Source organism: Momordica charantia (assembly GCF_013281855.1).
Source record: "Momordica charantia cultivar OHB3-1 chromosome 6 unlocalized genomic scaffold, Mcharantia_2.0 BLBB01000006.1, whole genome shotgun sequence".
NCBI lineage: Eukaryota > Viridiplantae > Streptophyta > Magnoliopsida > Cucurbitales > Cucurbitaceae > Momordica > Momordica charantia.
In genome coordinates this window covers 29282913-29303225 of record NW_028275164.1, presented here as the reverse complement: position 1 = coordinate 29303225, position 20313 = coordinate 29282913, and the positions used below count along the sequence as shown (strand labels likewise).

Here is a 20313-nt window from a genome sequence, read left to right as displayed (position 1 = left end):
TTTTAAATTAAAACAAATAAAACATAATATATTATAAATTATATAATCGTGTAAAATAATAATTACACAAAATTTATAATATATATTAATAAATTAATTAATAATAATTTATATTAAATTAAATATTTAGTTGGTAACTACTTTTAGTCAACATACTTTTAATAATTTTTTAAATTGATACCATTTTTAAATCTATCTAGACACATATTGAAAAACACAAAAAAAACATAAAATAATCTTTGTTTTCTGATTTGAATCTCTTGTTTTGAATTTTATATTTTCAAATCATTTCGATCTAATAACTTTAATTTTGTTTGAAACCAACTAACAAAAATGTGATAGTCATGTCAAAATATACTTTATTAATTTAGTCGGAAATACACTATATACAAAAAATATATATTTGTTTTACATGAGTTAGCATAGCACGTACTATTATTCAAAAATAAAAAAAGTCAAAATTAGCATAGCTCAGCAGTAATTGACATATATCTACAATCAAGAGATTGTAAGTTCAATTCCCTATTCCACATGTTGTACTAAAAAAACATAACATTCATTAATTTAGTGACATGATATAGTTTGAATGTTCAACGCATTACTTATAAAGTTGTGATTTGAATCTCTAACCCTAATTGAATCAATTAAAAAAAACCACATAAATTTGACCAATTTAAATATTGGTCCACTAACAAGTGAAAGTAAAAGTGATCATCTTTTTATTCATACATCATCGTTGTAACAAACTAAAAAAATCCAAAACATGTAATGACAATATTAAATATTACATTTCTACATGGCACCCTGACAAATAAATAAAAATAAGTATTTACATCAACAAAATAAAATGAATATATTTTAAAAATATCGCTTAAAGTTTGAGATTTTAAAAAATAATATAGTCCTAGTCAAATTCAACAAGATAAATCATCTATATCTATATCTATATCGATAGTATATATAAAACCACTATTAGGAGAAATTTGTATTCCATTTTTACCCTCTCATTTTAACTATTCTTTTGATTGTAATTACGTAACTTAAATACAAATTTTCTCTTTCTGCATTTCTCTCTTCTCTCCCTCACTATCCCACCCCTTTAAATTCCTCTCTCCTTTCATTTATGCCATAATACCTTTTAGTGTTTCATCTTCATATTTCAAATAAAAAAATATGTGTTGATTTAAATTCCAATAAAAAAATATTCATATGAAAAAAAAGAATTATCTAAAATATTCACATAATTAAATAATTAGGAATCGTAAAAGGTACTCTAAATAAATGAACAGAAAATATGTTTAGATCAATATTTTGTATTAATTAAAATTAATATAATATAATACGAATATCTAAAATATTCATATAATAATAATAAAATGCTGAAACCAACATCTTCAATTTTATAAAATTAGGTTACGTTGTAATTTATCACTTTTTTTAATTCATTTTTTTTACTTAAAAATAAAACTTTCAAGTTCCACGTGTGATGCACCTGTTTCTACTTATAAAATATTTGAAAAAACAAAATAAATAACTGTGACAATTTTATAAAATACATATATTTTTTTTACATAATATTAATATTAATTACTTTTAATTTAGTTATAAATGATAAAATGCTCATTTTTTAATTTAAATAGTTAGTACGAATTTTTTACTTTTATAACTTTTTCAATTTATCAACATCAATATTATAATGAAATTGAGACTTTGACATTTCTATGGACGTTGACATTTAAAATTTTGTTTTTAGCTTCATTTTGGCACTAGATATAAGACATTTACTTTCAACTTTTATTTATTTTTTACTTTCAAAATGTCTCTTGTTTCAATTATAATGTTAGCATCGCATCTAGCTCACTAAATTTATTGAAATATAACTATAAATTTGTATTAAAGAGTTTTCATTATATATAAAATTGTAAGTTAGAATTTTATGAATAGCAATTAAATTAGTCATTTTTTAAAAGTACGTAGACTAAAATAAATATTTTAAAAATTCAGGGACTAAAGTGAATAAAAGTTAAAAATATGTGAACCAAAATGAATATTTTGAGAGTACAATTAAACCAAAACCAAAGTTAAAAAGTTAAAAGTAAAAAGATTAAAATAAAACTACGATAGGAAAAAAAAAATACACACACATATAAAACAAAGTCGACTTGGTTTTGAAACTAAGATAAACTATAGAAATAAAACAAACTTTGACTTGGCTTTGAAACTACGATAAATTGAAAAAAACGAAAAAAAAATTCCTGATTGTAGTAAATCATGCTATATAGAAGTACTATTTTAAATTGGGATGATTACAAATTAAATTTAGATCGCACTGTTATTGCAATTATGCTTGCGATGATAAATAACCATAATTCACAATTTTATTTAACGAGATTATTCATATGTTTTTAAATATATACAACATTTTGATCGAAGATTGGTGTCTTTGACTAATTGAACTATGTTTAGAGGGACACATTTATTTAATTTTATCATTTCAAAGTTGACTCTTAATTGTTTAAATAATTATACAATAAAAAAGTTAAAATAATATTTTGGTTCAACATTTTTTTCCCTTTGTTATTATAAGTCCATTTACTTTAAATTTTTATTCATTTTAATTTATATATTTTCGAAATGTTTATTTTAATCCATATACTTTAAAAAATGAATATTTTGATAATTTCATTTTTATGTTTATTTTATTGATTTATATCACAATTTTAACATGATACTTCATTTACTGTATTAATTTCATTTATTGAAATTGAACCATAAATTAATTTTATATACAATAGAAACCTTTAATACAAATTTAATCAAATTTTTTATTGTGTATAAAATTTAGGTTAAAAATTTATAAATAATAACTAAAATAGTCCCTTCTTAAAAATACAGAGATAAAAGAAAATCAAATTACAAGTACTACCCTAAACAAAAGTTAAAAATATAGGGATTGAAACTAAAACTTTAAAAGTAGAGATACAAAAAAATTATCAAAATTAAAAATACATTGACTAAATTTTTTTTTAGTATAACCTGTAAGGATGTAGATTGAGCTAACTATCTATTGGTCGAGGTAGATGTTTTAACTGATTGAATTATGATCGATTGTATTTATTTATTTATTTTTTGTTACTATCGATGGTATTGATTAAACCATGATCGATTGTATTTAAACCCAGTAAAAACATAAAAAATAATGTTTCTTTACTCACCATGATTGGAGGGGATTTTTCAAGTCCATTGCCAATCCCCTAAACTAGAGAAAATGTGGTAGGGACGAGAGGAATATAATATAATAATAATAATAATAATAATAATAAATAAAATTATATATGGCTATGATCACGCAGGGAATCATGAACCCTAATATATTTATTGAAGGGAAAGATACAATGAATTTGACATCATTTGTTTAAACTTCATCAATTGATCGGTTAAGTCTTATTTATAAACTAAATAATATGCTATTGATTTAAAAATATAATTATTGGTCCAATCTGAACAGGACTGTTCTGAGATATATCTCAGAAAGTTTTAATTTTCGCTCTATCTATTTTATATTTTAAAAATATAATTATTGAATAATTAAAAGTAAGGAGACCAAATTGAAATTTTTAAAAAATTAGACTAGTAATTCATATGTTAAACTATAAACATTTTTACATTGATATCTATAAAAAGTATTCATAAAATTATCGTTTTTCTCGAACCAGAAAAAAAAACTTTCAGATTAACATAGTTGGTTTAACATTTATATGACATGATAATTATATAAACTAGGGATTATATGGTGTGACGTGCCAATTAACTATGATGTAGATTAATTTTCGAGCGAGACGCCATGTGATATTGAGGGTTTATATCTAGCTTAGAAATATCATTTTTTTTAATTTCTCCCACTAGACTAATTTGTAGTTCGTATTATTGATCTATTTATAATATTATTTTTATTATGTTGTGTCGATCGTTAATTAATATTCAATTAACGTATTATATAAAACATCAAATTAATAGTCACGAAAGAAAAATCATAAATACAAATTTAAAAATTTAGAGACATATTGAATATTCTTCTTAAAAAATTAAGCCACTAAATAAATACTGATTATTTAATATAGTAAATATAGAAATACGAATATTTCAACTTCCAACTTCAAGGAACCAAATTATACATTCTACTGGATATCCATGTTATATTATAATTTTTTAAGGAAGAAAACACATTTGACACCTAATGGAATTTTATGAGGTTGGCACTAGTAAAGCAAAAGAAGAACATTTGGTCGGAGAATCTCAAAAGAAAAAGCTGATGTGGCAAACGGCAAGATAAGTGGAGCATAGTAAAAGCGTACATAATGCCGCACCATAGCCGCCGCCTTCTATTTCTCTCTCTCTTAATTTCGCGACACGAGGGATAGAGTGAGAAGCAAAGCTAAAGTTTCCTTTCGGCATCTCTCTCCATTGCTCTCCAAAGTCTCTTTACGAACAACAGAAAAGAAAAGAGAGAACAGAAAAGCGATATCCGATTGATTCAACGCCTCAGAATTCTAGTATTTCAGGTAATTGTAAATTGTATGCAGACAGAATTTCAAACACGGCTCCATGTTCGATCAATTTTTATATCTTGTTTCACTAGCTTGATTGCAAATTGTTCTGCATTTGAACTTTTGGTTTTCGATATATATATACATATTTTGTTTGTCTATCGGCGGCGTCTTGTTGAGACTGCGTATTTTGTGGATTTGCTTTTACTGTATTTTGTTGTTTTCTTCGGAACCGATTGTAACTGAGTGGTTGCACATTGTTTAGAAGCGAGCTATGGCTCTCGTTTCACAGGCTGGTTCGACTCACCGGATTGGTGTTGAAAGTATACGATGCAAAGGAGGAAACTATGTGGCGTTCAGTGTGTCGGCTCATATGGAGTCGTTGAAGATGAAGGAAACTCCTATCGGTTCTTCTTTATCGTGTTGCTCTGGGAATATCACGCATGGTTTGCATATAGACAGCACGAGGATGGCGTCGAGACGAGGGGGCAGGGTGATTGTTGCTGCGAGTCCTCCTACCGAGGACACTGTAGTTGCTACCGAGCCGCTGACAAAAGAGGATCTCGTAGCTTATCTAGCTTCTGGATGCAAGTCCAAGGAAAAATGGAGGTTAATATTTCATATGCTTTCTCGTGTTATATCACTTCCATCACCAGATTTTTTCCGTTACCTTGTTCAAATTTCCTCAGCCATTTGTTTCTTCTTTACATTATTTTTGTATTTCTGTAGTATACTTCTGGTTTGAGCTGCTTTGGTTGTCATTTACAACTAGCAAATTTATTTAACTGAAAAGGCCTTGTCCTGCGCACAACTTCCAGCCGTATGTTTCCTGTATATGTACAAAGTCTCATTTATAGCAATTACATGAAATATAGACTATAGACTATAGACTATAATCCTCAATCCCTTTAATTGTTTTATTTGAAGCCCATTTTTGAGATATTATTATCCCTTTATTAGCCCCCTGATTTAATTTCTTAATCCCAGCCTCTGTAATCGGGTTGTCTAAGTGTGTATGTTTTTCTGGTTGTTTCTGTACTTGTTCTACTGTTATTTGTAAACGCCACCATATTAACGTCCAATATCTGACAATGCCCTCCAGAATTGGTACAGAACACGAGAAGTTTGGTTTTGAGTTTGGAACATTACGTCCCATGAAGTATGAACAAATAGCAGCGTTGCTGAATGGGATTGCAGAGAGGTTTGACTGGGAAAAAGTAATGGAGGGTGACAAAATTATAGGACTCCAGCAGGTAAACCACATCCCCTGCCTCAAAACATATGGGAGATAGCAACTTAGCGCCTATGCACCTTGTGTAACTTGTTTAATATGGATATGTGAAACAAGAAATTTTTACCTTGGTAAATGCTATGTTGATCTCCTTTTAGAGGAATCTATCCATTAAGTTCCTTTGAATTTATTTGAATAACCTATGATTACTATGGACCAGGGAAAACAAAGTATATCACTGGAGCCTGGTGGTCAATTCGAACTTAGTGGTGCCCCTCTTGAAACTTTGCATCAAACCTGTGCTGAAGTTAATTCACACCTTTACCAGGTTTGTGTTCTTGTAAGTTGGTCCTGGGTGGGCTGCAGAGGTTTTATGTTTATTCTCGATGCCTGTCAGCATTTCATTTGTTCAAAGGTTCCATGCATCCATTAATTATATACTTCATGCAGAAGCATTATAGAGAGTTGACGGTGATTACAAATATCCAGATGTTGACCTTTTAATTGTCAATTATCTTACTATAGTTCTTTCCTTTAGGTGAAAGCTGTAGCTGAGGAAATGGGTATTGGATTTTTAGGAATTGGATTCCAGCCTAAATGGAGACGCGAAGACATACCTATAATGCCCAAGGTATAACTGTAAACTAAATCAAGTTTCTACCAAAAGAATTTTCCGCTAAACGTTTTGAAGCATGTTGAAAAGATATTGTACACCTTGTTTCGTGGTGGTTGGTGGTGGTGGGGGGGAAGAAAGAAGAGAGAGAATAAATATAGCAGCAATATGTCATAGACCTTATATTCAATTATTTGTTGCATTTGACTTGGTTCCTTAGCATGCTTATTCCACCAACTCTCTCTTTTTTCTCTCCTCACACCTGTTATATTAATAGTTATTTGGTCTCAGGGACGATATGAGATTATGAGGAATTACATGCCCAAAGTAGGTTCACTTGGACTGGATATGATGTTTAGGACATGCACTGTGCAGGTGAGACACAAACATGATTACTATAGGCATTTGATTCCATCCAAATTTATCCCCTCTAGATTAGGTCAACAAGGTTACTTTTTCTAAATCAGATTAATTATTCAAGCATCTTTGTCTCATTCTTTTAGGTTAATCTAGATTTTGATTCAGAAGCTGACATGATCAGAAAGTTCCGAGCAGGCCTTGCTTTACAACCTGTGAGAAACCTTGTCTTTGCAGGGTTCTTTTTTTTATTTTATTATTTTTTTTTGTGTAGTTGTGTCTATTTTAATGTGTCTAACTACTTGGATAAGTGAACAGATAGCAACTGCTCTATTTGCAAATTCACCATTTACTGAAGGAAAGCCAAATGGTTTTTTGAGCATGAGAAGGTTCTAGTTCTAGTGTTACTTGTTGCTTTTCATAAAAATCTCTCTCTCCCTCTCTAATAAATTTGTTTTCTGCATTTGAACAGCCAGATCTGGACTGATACTGATAATGACCGGACTGGCATGCTTCCATTTGTTTTTGACGACTCCTTCGGGTAATCTGTCACTTCCATAACTGAACCCTTCCATATATTTTCTTTTCAAATATTTCCTGGGCTTTCTTCTTCCTTTTATATGTTAATTATTAAATTCAGTGTTTGCTCTTGTAATCTTCCTTAAGACATACTTCAATAAGTCAATTATCTTCAAATATAATGGTGTAGCTATTTTCTAAGTGGAAAGTGGAGAAAATTGTATTTGAAAAACTAATTGGTGGTTCACAGCATGCGTCATGACTATTCAATGAACTAAGAATGTGCCAAACATTTTGGTTTAAATATATCACCATAATTGGACAAACAAATGGAATATTTCAGAATCAATTGTTTTATTTCTCCCTTTCAGTTCGGGAATCTAGTCTATGTCCTTGTACAGCCACTGTTTAGGACTTGCCATCCTTCGTTCCTTTCCAAGGTAGCAGGAAGATTATTCATTTTGTGGGAGGATGTATTGGCTGGTTTTATCCTTTGCAAATTCTCCTTATTCTGCCTTAAACTTCATAATTATACTGATACACTGTTCAACACTACTTTTTCTTTTTTTTTTTTGGGGGGGGGGTAGCAAACATTAGTTCTTATTGGAAAGATCAAAAGTACCGAGGTACAGTGTGAAATGAAAACTTAAAGAGCTCACAGAAGAGAGCTCTACTTGGCATCTGTCAAAAATAAAGGTAACTACAAAAGGAAGTATCCTAATTAGGAACTAACAAAGTGAATTTAGTCTCAAAGTTCTACCTAATCTTTGGTCCTGTTTTTCAGAAACTATGGTGTTTCTTTCTATTCATGTTTTATTTCCCTTTTCCTCTCTTTTGTACCTCTTTTCTCAAGATTATTGAAGTTGGTTTAGTTTCTTATCTCAACGAGAAATAGCTTTGGTTTAATGAAGTCAAGGCTGTTTGAAAATTTTTGCATTCTGTACAGACGGAAATTTATTTGGTTTTTGGAATTAATGTCTTTTGTAGCTTCTTCTTTGTAATGTCCAGCCTAATGTTTCATGATCAGTCTCCTTCTTTCCTTTCATGTCAATTGGAGAAACTTTTTGTACAATGTAATCTTATTTAGCCTTGTGTAATCTTCTCTTCCCTTCCTTGACGTATTTTTTTTTCTATTTTTTTTTAACAAGATACGAACTTTTCATTTAAATGATGAAAAGGAACAAAATTGTTCAAAAGATACAAACTCCCGAGGGAGTGAACTATGAATGGAAGTGTGATGTTTATTATCCTCGAAAAAGAAAAATGAACGAAAGAGAAAAGTCTGTTCCTCACTTTGGGCTTCCACCTGCTCTGTCTTTAGGGAAATAACTTAATTTTTTACCATGGATTTCTAGGATACTTCTAATGGGATTGTCTATCCTTGTATAGTCTAGTTCTTGTGTGTTTCGTCATGTTACTTCCCAGCCCCTTGGTGCCCTAGCCTTTGCAAATTCTTGCATGATCATTCATTTTCAGTTTTCCTTTTTGGGGTTATGGTTATGCAAACTTGACATTCTCAAAATGCAGATTTGAGAAGTATGTTGATTATGCCCTCGATGTTCCAATGTATTTCATATATCGGAAAAAGAAGTATATTGACTGTTCTGGAATGTCCTTCAGGGTATGCATGTACCCTTCATAATCTTCAAATTGCAAAACTTTCTTTCTACCAGTTCCTTTCTCTTAATTGTAATTTTTTTTTTCAGTTATTAATAATCAAGGCAATACTGGGTTTGTCTTTCTGCAGGACTTTATGGCAGGAAAACTCCCTCCCGTTCCTGGAGAACTTCCTACCCTTACTGATTGGGAAAATCATTTGACCACGATATTTCCAGAGGTATTCTAAGATCAATCTGCTCCAAAATTATTCTTATTATTACGTAATTCTAGGATATTTTTTCCCCTTATTACTCAGGTCAGATTGAAGAGATACTTGGAGATGAGGGGTAGTGATGGAGGTCCTTGGAGGAGATTGTGCGCTTTGCCAGCATTTTGGGTAAGCTTCATATAGCCCTCTTCTTAGACATGGGTATAATGTGTATCATATTAAGTAAAGTGATTACTATAAATTTGGTGTTGTTCTTTTGTCTTTTCTCCAATTCGACGCTGTTTCTTAAAACCTTCTACTGCTTGATCTGTAACGATTCTATGTATATAATCAATTGTTTAGAGTATTGATAATGTTTTATCTCTTCAAATGTCAGGTTGGTTTATTATATGACGAGGTTTCCCTGCAAAATGTTTTGGACATGACAGCTGACTGGACACCCGAAGAAAGACAGATGTTGAGGAATAAGGTAATAGGATCTTGAGGGAAATCATTTTCTATTTTATTTTCGGTTGCAACTTGTGAGAACTGCGAAGCATGCGGACTCTTCCGCTCCTTCATTCTAATTTTTGTATTGGTTTTAAATTTATGGATATAATTTATCGAGGAAATGAATATTCCTATAGGGTAGTTGAACTCTCTGCTCAACCACCGGCAGAATTTTCTCTCTTCACAAGATCAAATTGCACTTCTTTATTTTAGTGTTCATTTATGTTTTCATACAATCATACCCTCTGTGTTTTTCTTAGTTATGAATCTTCAGGGTGTTCAATGGACCCAACGGATATTATAGGGCATCCTGGCAATGTTGCCCTTTTGTATTCTTTTATTATTTTGAATGAAAGCCAGATTTTCATTAAAAATAAATTTGTTGATAAGGCCACCTACTGTGATTCCTGTCCAACTGATGCAAGCTCATGAGTTTTGTTTTGTTATTTTCTCTTTCTAAGATTCCTATAGCTGATGATACTTGAAGGTCCATGGATATTTTTCCTGTATTTCGTAGTTTATGTCAGCGTTATGGACTAGCTCTTTAGGCAAGGCATATTCTCACTTACCCAAGATTTCGACTAGGTTATGAAATTGAAATGTGTTGTTGCAATAAATGCTACATGCCTAAATACTATTGAACTTTGTATATTAGGTTCCAATAAGTGGTTTCAATACACCATTTCGTGATGGGTTGCTGAGGCACGTTGCTCAAGATATTGTTAAGTTGGCAAAGGTATGTCCCGAAAAACTATTTTCTTTTATTGTGAGTGCTGGTCCTTTATTGGCATAACTAATGTTGAACCTTAAACTGTTCTTCCCCACTTTAGGATGGCTTAGAGAGAAGAGGTTTCAAGGAGTCGGGCTTCTTGAATGAGGTGACTGAAGTAGCTAGAACAGGTGAGAGAACAAATTTTATGTTAACTTCTTAAAGTATATACTCTCTCTCATATTCCTCTATTCCTTGCTCTAAGACACCAAAGTTCTATCTTTAGCATCCTTACTAGTAACTTCAACTGTAGTGCTCTTTTGCCCCTGGTCTTGACCTTGGGATGTCGTCCAAGATCTTGGGGTCAAGTCCCAAGTGAAAAAAATGTGACTCCTTTGACGACCATTTGTTTTTAGTTTTTAAAATTATGCTTATGTTTTCACAACTTATTTGGTGATTTTCCATGTTTCTTAAAAAAGCACATTTTAGGTTTAAGAACAAAGTTTTTAAAAGCTATTTTTTTAGGGTTTAGGCATGCATGTGTTTATTATTTGTTAAGGCATATATCTCCGACCAAAAGGTCGTGTATTCGAACCTCCACCCGCACATGTTGTCCTAATTCTTTTTTTTTTTCAAATTCTACTTAGATTTTGAAAATGTTTTTATAGAGTGGATAACAATACAAAGAAATATATAGATGGAAGGGAGTCTTTATATGCTAAATTTTATAAACAGAAAATAAAAAACAAAATGATTATGTTTTTATGGTTTATTTCTCATTTTCCTTTTTGAAGTTTGTACCTTTCAACATTTTTGTTCCTTTTCATCTATCAATGAAAAGTTTGTATCTTGTTAAAGAAAAAAAAATGAAATGGGGCATTAATGATTTAGAACCACTGTTGGCAAAGAGGTCTCCATATAGAATAAATAGTAGGGTGGGTCATGAGCTAGGGGTGACCCCGATTACTTAAGAAACACTAAAGTACTCGTTTCGAACATAATGCACGATCAAATAAATCCAACCATGAGCATAACTCACAGTGGTTAAAGCACCATAGCTGAGGTCGAAGGTTCAATCCCCCGTCCCCACATTAAATGCGAATGGTGTTACTAATATAATTCATCCAATTCCTTGTTTTACTTGCACATTTTGGAGCTACCCTAAATTTGACCCCTGCGTGGGTATGATATCTTTTACAGGCGTGACACCAGCTGAAAAGCTGTTGGAATTGTATAATGGGAAGTGGGGACAAAATGTAGATCCAGTTTTTGAGGAGCTGCTATATTGAGCTTTCATCTCTTGTACTGTAACATTGCAATGGACCACTGGTATGTTGTCCACTTTGTGTGTAAGGTAGTTTACCTACAAATCTCAGCTTTAATTATTCTCATTCTCCTTTGAATTATTGGAACTGATACACGAACAATTTTACTAGCATACCGAAACTTCTTCCTAGCTTGGTATCCGTAGTTGTTGTAATTCTATGATGGTCTTCTTTGGATTGTGGTAAATTGCAACCACAAAAACTAGAGGATGATCATTGTAGAGAAGCATCAGCTCATTGAGCCATTTCACTGTCGTGTCATTGACAGCAAGCAATAAACCTTCTGTTCATGCTTGGATCTTTAAGAAGACAAAAACTCAAAACAGTCTTAATTTCTACTGTTAATGGTTACTGTTTTAGATCCTTTGGATAAACAAAACAAACAGACAAAAGATGGGTGAGGATTCCTCCCGATTCGTTTGTGTTTGTAGAAGAGTTCTGCTTGGTAGAGATTCGTCTTGATGCGTTCATGTTTAATTTAGATCTAGATCTGACATCTTCCTTCACTGTCTCAGTCTCATTCCGAGTGAATTTTTTTAATTAGCTGGAGATTTCAAGTTTTGTATTATTATTTTCTGTACATTTTAGAATGAGTTTTGAAACAGTGAAAAGTGCTTTTTGCTGACTAAAAAATATTTTTCAAATTTTCAGTGCGATAACATAATTTAGACGTGATGAATTGTCATTGATTCATTCATCTTTTTATGTTTGCTTTCTAAAAAGCATATTCGTATTAATTATAATATGAAATTGAAAATTGAAATCATTTATTATATGTTATATGATGATAGCTACATAAATTTGAAGTAGTTCCTTCTTACGTTTCTGCATGCATAAATTAATTTAGACCAGACATTTACAGAAATAAGAATGTATAGGAACCAAAATATTATCATATCAATAATAAAATATAGCAATTTGTATTTGAACTAAATCTTTTCTAAGTGGTCATTTTTTAATATTGAAATTAACTTCCGATGTTGGGGGCAAGATTTGAAAAATTAATAAACAAATAATTGAATAAGTTCATTTTTCGAATACTAAAAAAAATTGAAATTATCCTTTGGGTTAATGAAAGGTTGGAGATTCAAATTCTTTTCCTACTCGTATAAAAAATCAAAATTTAAATGATTATTAAGCGACATTTATAACTCAATCAAAGTTTGACATACATCATCTATTGCATGGACAACTTCAATTTGAATTTTCTAATAAAAATAAAGTTTAAAAACTATTTCGGTTTTCATCTAGCTCTCTATAATTCTTTTTCATTTTAGTCTATATTTTTTAGATGTGTATTTTGGGTCGGTTTCTTATGAAAAATGTGATTATTTTGGTTCTATCATTTTTATTTTTATCTTATTTTTTTCAATTATAATATAATTTTAATTTGACACACTACTCGCTAAATTTTTTAAAATGTTGTCATAAATTTGTATTATAGGGATTATATTGTATATAAAATTCTACAAACATGAGTCGAATTGATCATTTTCTAAAATCAAAACAAACGTTTTGAAAGTATAAAGAGTAAAATAAGTAAAAATTTTCAAAACACTAAAATAAGTAAAAATAGTTTTTAAACGGGAAATTAGGGTTTTGACACCATTTTATTATTCATTGGATTTTTTACCCTTTCTTAAAAGGGACCAATTCATTCTAATTTTTAACCCTTTTTTATGTTTGCTGTTGTAAAATTTCAAAAATACCTTTCCACCAATCTCTCACCTTAAACCTGCATAATACACCAAAAGATCACGCACCTTAAACCTTCCCTTCTAAGCAAACACTTTGCTGACACTACATATAACATTTGAAATCTACACGGTGGAAGCAATTTTGAAGAAGACACAAATGTTGTTATCAGCGTAGAAGAAGAATACGCACCTTAAATTCAGTTTCTCAAAAGTAATTTTGACGATTTTCAGTAGGGAAGAAGAAGGCGTTTTTAGATAGAATCCCGAACTTCAAAAAAATTGAAATTGCATAAGTCTTGGTTCGGGATTAATGTAATTTCAAGTTTTTTTTTTCTTTTAGTAATCATCTTGGGCATTTATGCAATCTCGAGTCTCTTTAAATTAAATCATGAATATTCGTGCATTCTTACCTAAAATTTATGGAATCTTGATTTTTTTAATTATTAAATTCAGGCATTTATCAATCCTGGGCCGGGATTATTCCAATTAGATTTTGATCATTGAGGAGCCATTTCTTGCATATTTATTATTATTATTTTTTAGAAAATTCTCAGGGGTAAACTTCTTGTTTTCGGGAATCAAAATTGATTCTCCAAATTAAAGAGAGTGCGAGTTTTAAGGTGGAAGAATGGTGGAGAAAACCAAGATTGTGGAGAATATTGTTTTTTTTTTAATTTTAAAATGGGGATATTTTGGTAATTTTCACCGGGACAAAAAGTGAAAATGAGTCCAAACTAAGCTATGGAGGGTCACAAATAAATGTTTTTAGAAAAGGAGTAAAAAAATCTCAATTTCCCTATTTAAACGTAAAAATAATTTAGAAACTATGTTGATAGTTGGTATTTCCAAGATTGCCTTGGATTCCAATTTACATGTGGGGCACTGGACACAAAAAATCCCACAAAGAATCCTTATTCCAAAGAGTTAACAGTAGATGACAGCCCACTTCCATCCATTGTCTCAATTATTGAACACTTATCATTTCCATTCCCTATAGGTGACATTATACTAATGAAAGGACACCTAAGAAAATAACACTTCAATTTTAGAAGTCCATATCATCTTCCATGCATGATAAATGCACCAACTTGCCTTAATTAATTAATTGGAGAAATTAATAAAAAATATATATTTTTTATTCATTTGTGAAAAATACTTTGGAGTGGCGTGAGATTGAACAGAATTTAACATACCTTCTTTGTCTAAGAATAATTGAACGTTCAATTGGTTAAAGTATATTTTGGATCAAAAATAGTAGGTTTCGATTCTCATCTTTACCTATTGTATTTAAAAATCAAATAAGAGTTTTAATTTATTATCCTATTCCATTGTGGAATTTTGTCCATTATAAAAGTAAATTCTACTTTTTAAAATATATAAGTATAAAAACACATTTTTGTTAAATTAAAAAAAGTACTCATGAATTTCGTCTGGTGTTTAAAAAAACACTTTTATCATTTCAAGAGTTCCAATATTATCATTGATCTTTATTTTGAATAAATTGACGTGACAGAATATAGAATAACATTATAATTAACGTGACAATTAACGTTCCCAAATTTACCCTAAAAGTCTTAGTTTCCTCGTTGTAAACAACGTTTGCTTCTTTATTGTCTACCTAATTTTGTCTTAATATTCCATTTAAAAGCGATAGCTTCTTCTATATTTCCTCTTCTACCTGTATAAATAGACGCTTATCCAAAGGTAAAAAACAGTAGTATTGAAATTTAGGAGTATTTTTTGTAATTTAGACAATCATTTTTAGTCGGTTTAGTCGAATACATAGGGTGAGATAGGGTCCCAATTTCGAAAACAAGGACGGAAAACTTTTTTTTTTTTACTCTTGTATCCCCGGCGACGCAATTCAAGGAGGAATCCTCTGTGAAGATTTTTGTCATCTACAATGAAAGTTACTTGACACAGTTTTAGTTTAGAAGTATCACTCAATGTTTAAATCTCCAAATCTCATCTTGTTCAAATAATCATTCCACGATAAATCCTATATTTTCCATAAGAAAAGGAAAAATATCAACAATTCATGAAAAGTTTGAAGCCCCTTTTTGTTTTTTGTTTTTTAGTTTAAAATTTGAGCTTACACAACTATTGATTCTATGTATTGATTTATCTTGTTATCAACTTTTTACAAACATATTGAAAATCCAAACCAAAATTTGAAAATCAAAAGAAATGGTTTCCGAAAAAATATCTTTTTTTTTGTGTTCAATATTTGACTAAGAATTTAAATGTGTTAAAAAAAAGACATACTAGAGAAATTACGAGAAAACAAACATAAAATTAATAACATGTTATCAATCGGAGCCTGAATATTTATTTTCTTAAAGGCTTTTTTCTTTGGCCATGAACATATTTAATTATATGATTTGATGTAGGATTCTGTCAAGTTGTCGAAAGTCGGTCATGTGGCAACTTGAACGAACGGGAAGAGACCTTAAGCAATAAGGACTTGTTAAAGGAAGAAAAACTCTGACACTCAAGAGGGACACGAGCTACGGTAAGTCATTCTCGGAGCATAATTGTGTACTTGAGCAAAGAGGTGGAGTGTCCCTTTTATAAGCAATTAGGGGACAAGGCTGTTGGAATCGCTCTAATCGTTAGTTGTAGCGGTCGGACCCCCAGATCGATTGTCAAACTTGAGGTTGGATGCCTCATGTCTGTTGGAGAGAACGTGGGTAATTCTCTGTTTCAGTTTTGATCATCAGCTCAATCCGAGTGTAGGTCGATCTCCTCTGTTGGCTTAGTTGAATAGATATGATAATACTAAACTGAGTTGAACAACTCATGTTACGCTGTATTTTCCCTCCAACGATATGAGTTGTTTAGCAATTGCCTTTAGCCAATTAAAGTGGATCATAAAAGGTAACTCGTGAAACTTTCAATTCATTCGCATTTTAATAGTTTCTTAACCCTTTTTTCTTGGCCATGTTATTTCCAAAAGAACCAGTTTGTTAATAATCTTAAATTTTAGGGAGGAAATTATTAAAGTTTGATTAATTAGATGTGGGTGACCAGTTAAGTCAAAATCTCCATCAAATCACACCAAATTAGCAATAAAAACATCAATTTTAAGGTGCAAATCCATTTTAAATGGCTAAAATGTCAAGCATCCCACCAAACCAACAATCCCAAAACCCATTTTTACTCTACTAATCTAATGTTTAATAAAAACCAACAAGTTGCACCCTTTTTTTTCCCTGTGATCTTTGACTTAAAAAGAACAAATGTTAAAATTACCACATTAGTTAAAAACTGAAAATAAATCTTTTTGATAATCAAGTATTAGGATACTCTATGGCTTACCTTCGATGAGCTCTTAGTAGGTTTTCACTCCTTCAAAGGCTAGTTTAGGAGACTCTAAAAGTTTTAAACTTTCAAGATTTTCATTTAAAAGATTGATCTGAAACTGGTAAACTAGCCTTTGAATGAGAGAACTTGCACTCCCACTCCCCTGTTCCGCTGTATTTAAAATTAAACTCGAACAAAAAAATCAAATTGAAATAAAACCCAAATCATAAAGAAACAATTTTATAATGTAATTTGAAAAAAAAAAAAATTGCTACCTCCACGCACCAAGCAAGATGTGGAAAATATCTTAATCTAATGACTTGGAGGGACAGGTGGGGAAGAAGATAAGAGGATTGGATTAATTGGTCATTTAAACTTATGAATAAAGACACAAGAACTTGCACTCCCACTCCCCTGTTCTTGTTCTTGTCACCTTCCTTGTCATCCAGCTCACACACCTCTCATTTGGAATTTGACAGCTCCCTCTTCTCTCATACATTCCCACATGAAATTATTAATTGAATCCTTCTTCCATGGCTTTGATTCTTCAGTTTCACTATCCTTTTCTACCCATTTTCCCCTTCAAGATAAACTAGAAACCCCATTTCATTTCATCCACAAAAACCCCTTTATATATCCCCCTCTTCCCCTTTCACCACTGGAAACCCACAACCCACCTCCCATTTTGATCTTCTGAAGCTTCAATCAGAAACCCCATTTGCCCATTTGCCCATTTCCTCTGAAAAATGAGAGAGATCCTCCACGTTCAAGCCGGGCAATGCGGAAATCAAATTGGGGCTAAGTTTTGGGAGGTCGTTTGCGACGAACATGGAATTGATCCCACCGGAAACTACGTTGGGAGCAGTAGCATTCAACTCGAGAGGGTTAATGTTTACTACAACGAAGCGAGCGGCGGCCGGTATGTTCCTAGGGCTGTGTTGGTGGACCTTGAACCGGGAACCATGGACAGCCTCCGGACAGGTCCTTATGGGAATATATTTAGACCTGATAACTTTGTTTTTGGGCAAAATGGGGCTGGAAACAACTGGGCTAAGGGCCATTACACTGAAGGTGCTGAACTGGTTGATTCTGTTCTTGATGTGGTTCGAAAAGAAGCTGAGAATGGCGACTGTTTACAAGGTATGATTATGAAGTTTTTCTTTCTTGTTCTTCATGTTTGGGCCATTTGAATTGGACGAAGTTAGCAAATACTAATTAGAGAATGGAAGAACTCTGTTTGGTGTATATTGTCTAGATGAATGAAGATTATTGTGAATGTGAACTGAGATTCTATAATCCAAAGCCGAATTGTGTGTGGTGTTCTAGTCAAAAGTGCTTGAGTTGTGTCAAAGAATACATATAAAATATAGTAGTGCAACATAGAATGATGGGTAGGAAATCCCATATTTGAACCATGTAATCTTAACTACGGTTAAGTATCCAGTCTCGTGAATAACAAAACTGGTGTTAAAGTGTATCTTTAAAAGATTAAATTTACCATAACCTATAAACATAAGCTTTTAGGTTAATTGGTTATTTAACATAGCATTAGAGTAGAAGATTTTCTCCTTTCGAATCTGTTAAATCTATTGTAACCCATCAACTTAAGTTTTTGAGTTGAGAGGTGATTTAAAGATTGTTGAGTTATGTGACATACTCCACCGGGCCATATATTCGTGAATATAAGTAATTTTATCACTAAGGTTTTTTCCTTGTGGTAATCGAAATTCTAGTTTTTAACATGCAAATTTTATGAGGTTTGAATGTATGTTTGGGTGAAACAGGGTTTCAAGTTTGCCATTCACTTGGAGGTGGGACTGGATCTGGAATGGGAACTCTGCTGATATCAAAGATCAGGGAAGAGTATCCTGACAGAATGATGTTAACTTTCTCTGTCTTCCCTTCACCTAAGGTCTCAGATACAGTGGTTGAGCCCTATAATGCCACTCTCTCTGTTCACCAGTTGGTTGAAAATGCTGATGAGTGCATGGTCTTGGATAATGAAGCACTATATGATATCTGCTTTAGGACCCTCAAGCTCACCAATCCAAGTTGTAAGTCTCGCTCTATCTTCATCTCTCTCTCAACATCACAACTTGTCTAGTCTCGATTTTGAGTTTTTAGGTTCAGTGATGATTTAACATGATATTAAAACTTAAGTTGTGTGTCAAACTCTTGTAATATCATTTCTCTCTATTAAAACTGCGTGGCTTAAATTTTTTGGTTTAGTGGTAATTTAATACTTATATGGGATCTTTGACTCTTTTGTATGATTGGTGGTTAAACACCAAGAGGACCCACTCTTATTTATTAGCCAGTTTTGAGGTGTTGGATTCCTGAGTGAAATTTGTTACGTAGCAATCTACTTGAGATTGAACAGTTTGTTCTTATCTGGATTTTTGTGTTTTAGTTGGTGATCTCAACCACTTGATTTCCACAACCATGAGTGGTGTTACATGCTGCCTTCGCTTCCCCGGTCAGCTCAACTCCGACCTCCGAAAGCTAGCTGTGAACCTCATCCCTTTCCCACGCCTCCACTTCTTCATGGTTGGTTTTGCACCCTTGACTGCTCGTGGCTCGCAGCAGTACCGTGCCCTCACCATCCCCGAGCTCACGCAGCAAATGTGGGATGCCAAAAACATGATGTGTGCTGCTGATCCTCGTCACGGTCGATACCTAACTGCCTCAGCTTTGTTCCGCGGCAAGATGAGCACCAAGGAAGTCGACGAACAAATGATCAACGTACAGAACAAGAACTCATCATACTTTGTGGAGTGGATTCCAAACAATGTCAAGTCAAGCGTATGCGACATCCCACCAACCGGTTTGTCAATGTCTTCAACCTTCATGGGAAACTCAACCTCAATACAAGAGATGTTTCGGCGAGTCTCCGAACAATTCACAGTCATGTTCAGGAGGAAGGCATTTCTGCATTGGTACACCGGTGAGGGAATGGACGAGATGGAGTTCACAGAGGCTGAGAGTAACATGAATGATTTGGTATCAGAGTACCAACAGTATCAAGATGCTGTGGCAGAGGATGAAGAGGAGGAAGAAGAAGATGTGCTGAACTGCTAAAAAGAGTCAAAATTACATGAGATGTCTCCACTGCTGAATCTCTGTTTGAGTTTCTATAAGTATATATGGGCTTTGGGGTGAATAAATTGTTGTTTGATGAGAATGAGATGGGTTTGGGTGTATTGATGTGCTAAATTTGTTGCATTAAATTATTGATATGAGTTCTGTAAGTATGATGAAAATGTTTGAGATGCCTTGATATAAAAATTCTGTGTAACATATATTTGCTTAAATACTTGAATGATATTTTCAAGTTATTTCCTTGGTAGGAATGTCAATGGGGGAGACACAGTAGAAGATACATTCTCATTTCCCATCCTCAGCGATTTTTACTTCCATCTCTATCCCACTCGGATAAAATTAGAGGGTCACCCGTGTTATTTTTCAGTTTTTTCTAGAAATACAAGCACTTATTAATTATTTGCCCCAAAAAACAACCCCATTAACAACGACTTGGAGTTTCTTGAGGTCTCTAATTAAAATTTTTGGGTGAGTTTAATACCAAAAATCTTTGATGTCTCAAAAACACATATACCTCTGGATAGAGGGAGAGCAAAGCTAATTCACCATTATCAAAATAAATAAATATATAATATATAATATAGTAATGGTTTATA

At 32.3% G+C, this 20313-nt stretch overlaps 2 protein-coding genes across 2 annotated transcripts; both read left to right on the top strand.

Moving 5' to 3' along the window:
• The first annotated feature begins 4387 nt into the window (after positions 1 to 4387).
• Positions 4388 to 11916, top strand: GSH1 (glutamate-cysteine ligase). The gene is made up of 16 exons (XM_022303718.2): positions 4388 to 4562; positions 4813 to 5156; positions 5650 to 5800; positions 5999 to 6106; positions 6317 to 6409; positions 6683 to 6766; positions 6895 to 6963; positions 7067 to 7137; positions 7221 to 7289; positions 8795 to 8888; positions 9015 to 9104; positions 9183 to 9263; positions 9472 to 9564; positions 10240 to 10320; positions 10415 to 10484; positions 11494 to 11916. The coding sequence occupies exons 2-16, from the start codon at positions 4822 to 4824 to the stop codon at positions 11580 to 11582; spliced, it is 1578 nt and encodes a 525-aa protein (XP_022159410.1). The 5' UTR covers positions 4388 to 4562; positions 4813 to 4821; the 3' UTR covers positions 11583 to 11916.
• Positions 11917 to 17118: 5202 nt separating this feature from the next.
• LOC111025947 (tubulin beta-6 chain) lies at positions 17119 to 19929 on the top strand. Its single transcript, XM_022303876.2, has 3 exons — positions 17119 to 17758; positions 18403 to 18672; positions 19029 to 19929. Exons 1-3 carry the CDS (start codon positions 17365 to 17367, stop codon positions 19694 to 19696), a joined length of 1332 nt encoding a protein of 443 aa, XP_022159568.1. The 5' UTR covers positions 17119 to 17364; the 3' UTR covers positions 19697 to 19929.
• Positions 19930 to 20313: the final 384 nt, after the last annotated feature.

Coding starts and splice junctions, on each gene's coding strand:
- GSH1 (XM_022303718.2), top strand. CDS start 4,822: ATGGCTCTCGTTTCACAGGCTGGTTCGACTCACCGGATTGGTGTTGAA. Junction 6,410..6,682: donor ACATACCTATAATGCCCAAG/GTATAACTGTAA, acceptor ATTTGGTCTCAG/GGACGATATGAGATTATGAG. Junction 9,105..9,182: donor TGACCACGATATTTCCAGAG/GTATTCTAAGAT, acceptor CTTATTACTCAG/GTCAGATTGAAGAGATACTT.
- LOC111025947 (XM_022303876.2), top strand. CDS start 17,365: ATGAGAGAGATCCTCCACGTTCAAGCCGGGCAATGCGGAAATCAAATT. Junction 17,759..18,402: donor GAATGGCGACTGTTTACAAG/GTATGATTATGA, acceptor TGGGTGAAACAG/GGTTTCAAGTTTGCCATTCA. Junction 18,673..19,028: donor CAAGCTCACCAATCCAAGTT/GTAAGTCTCGCT, acceptor TTTGTGTTTTAG/TTGGTGATCTCAACCACTTG.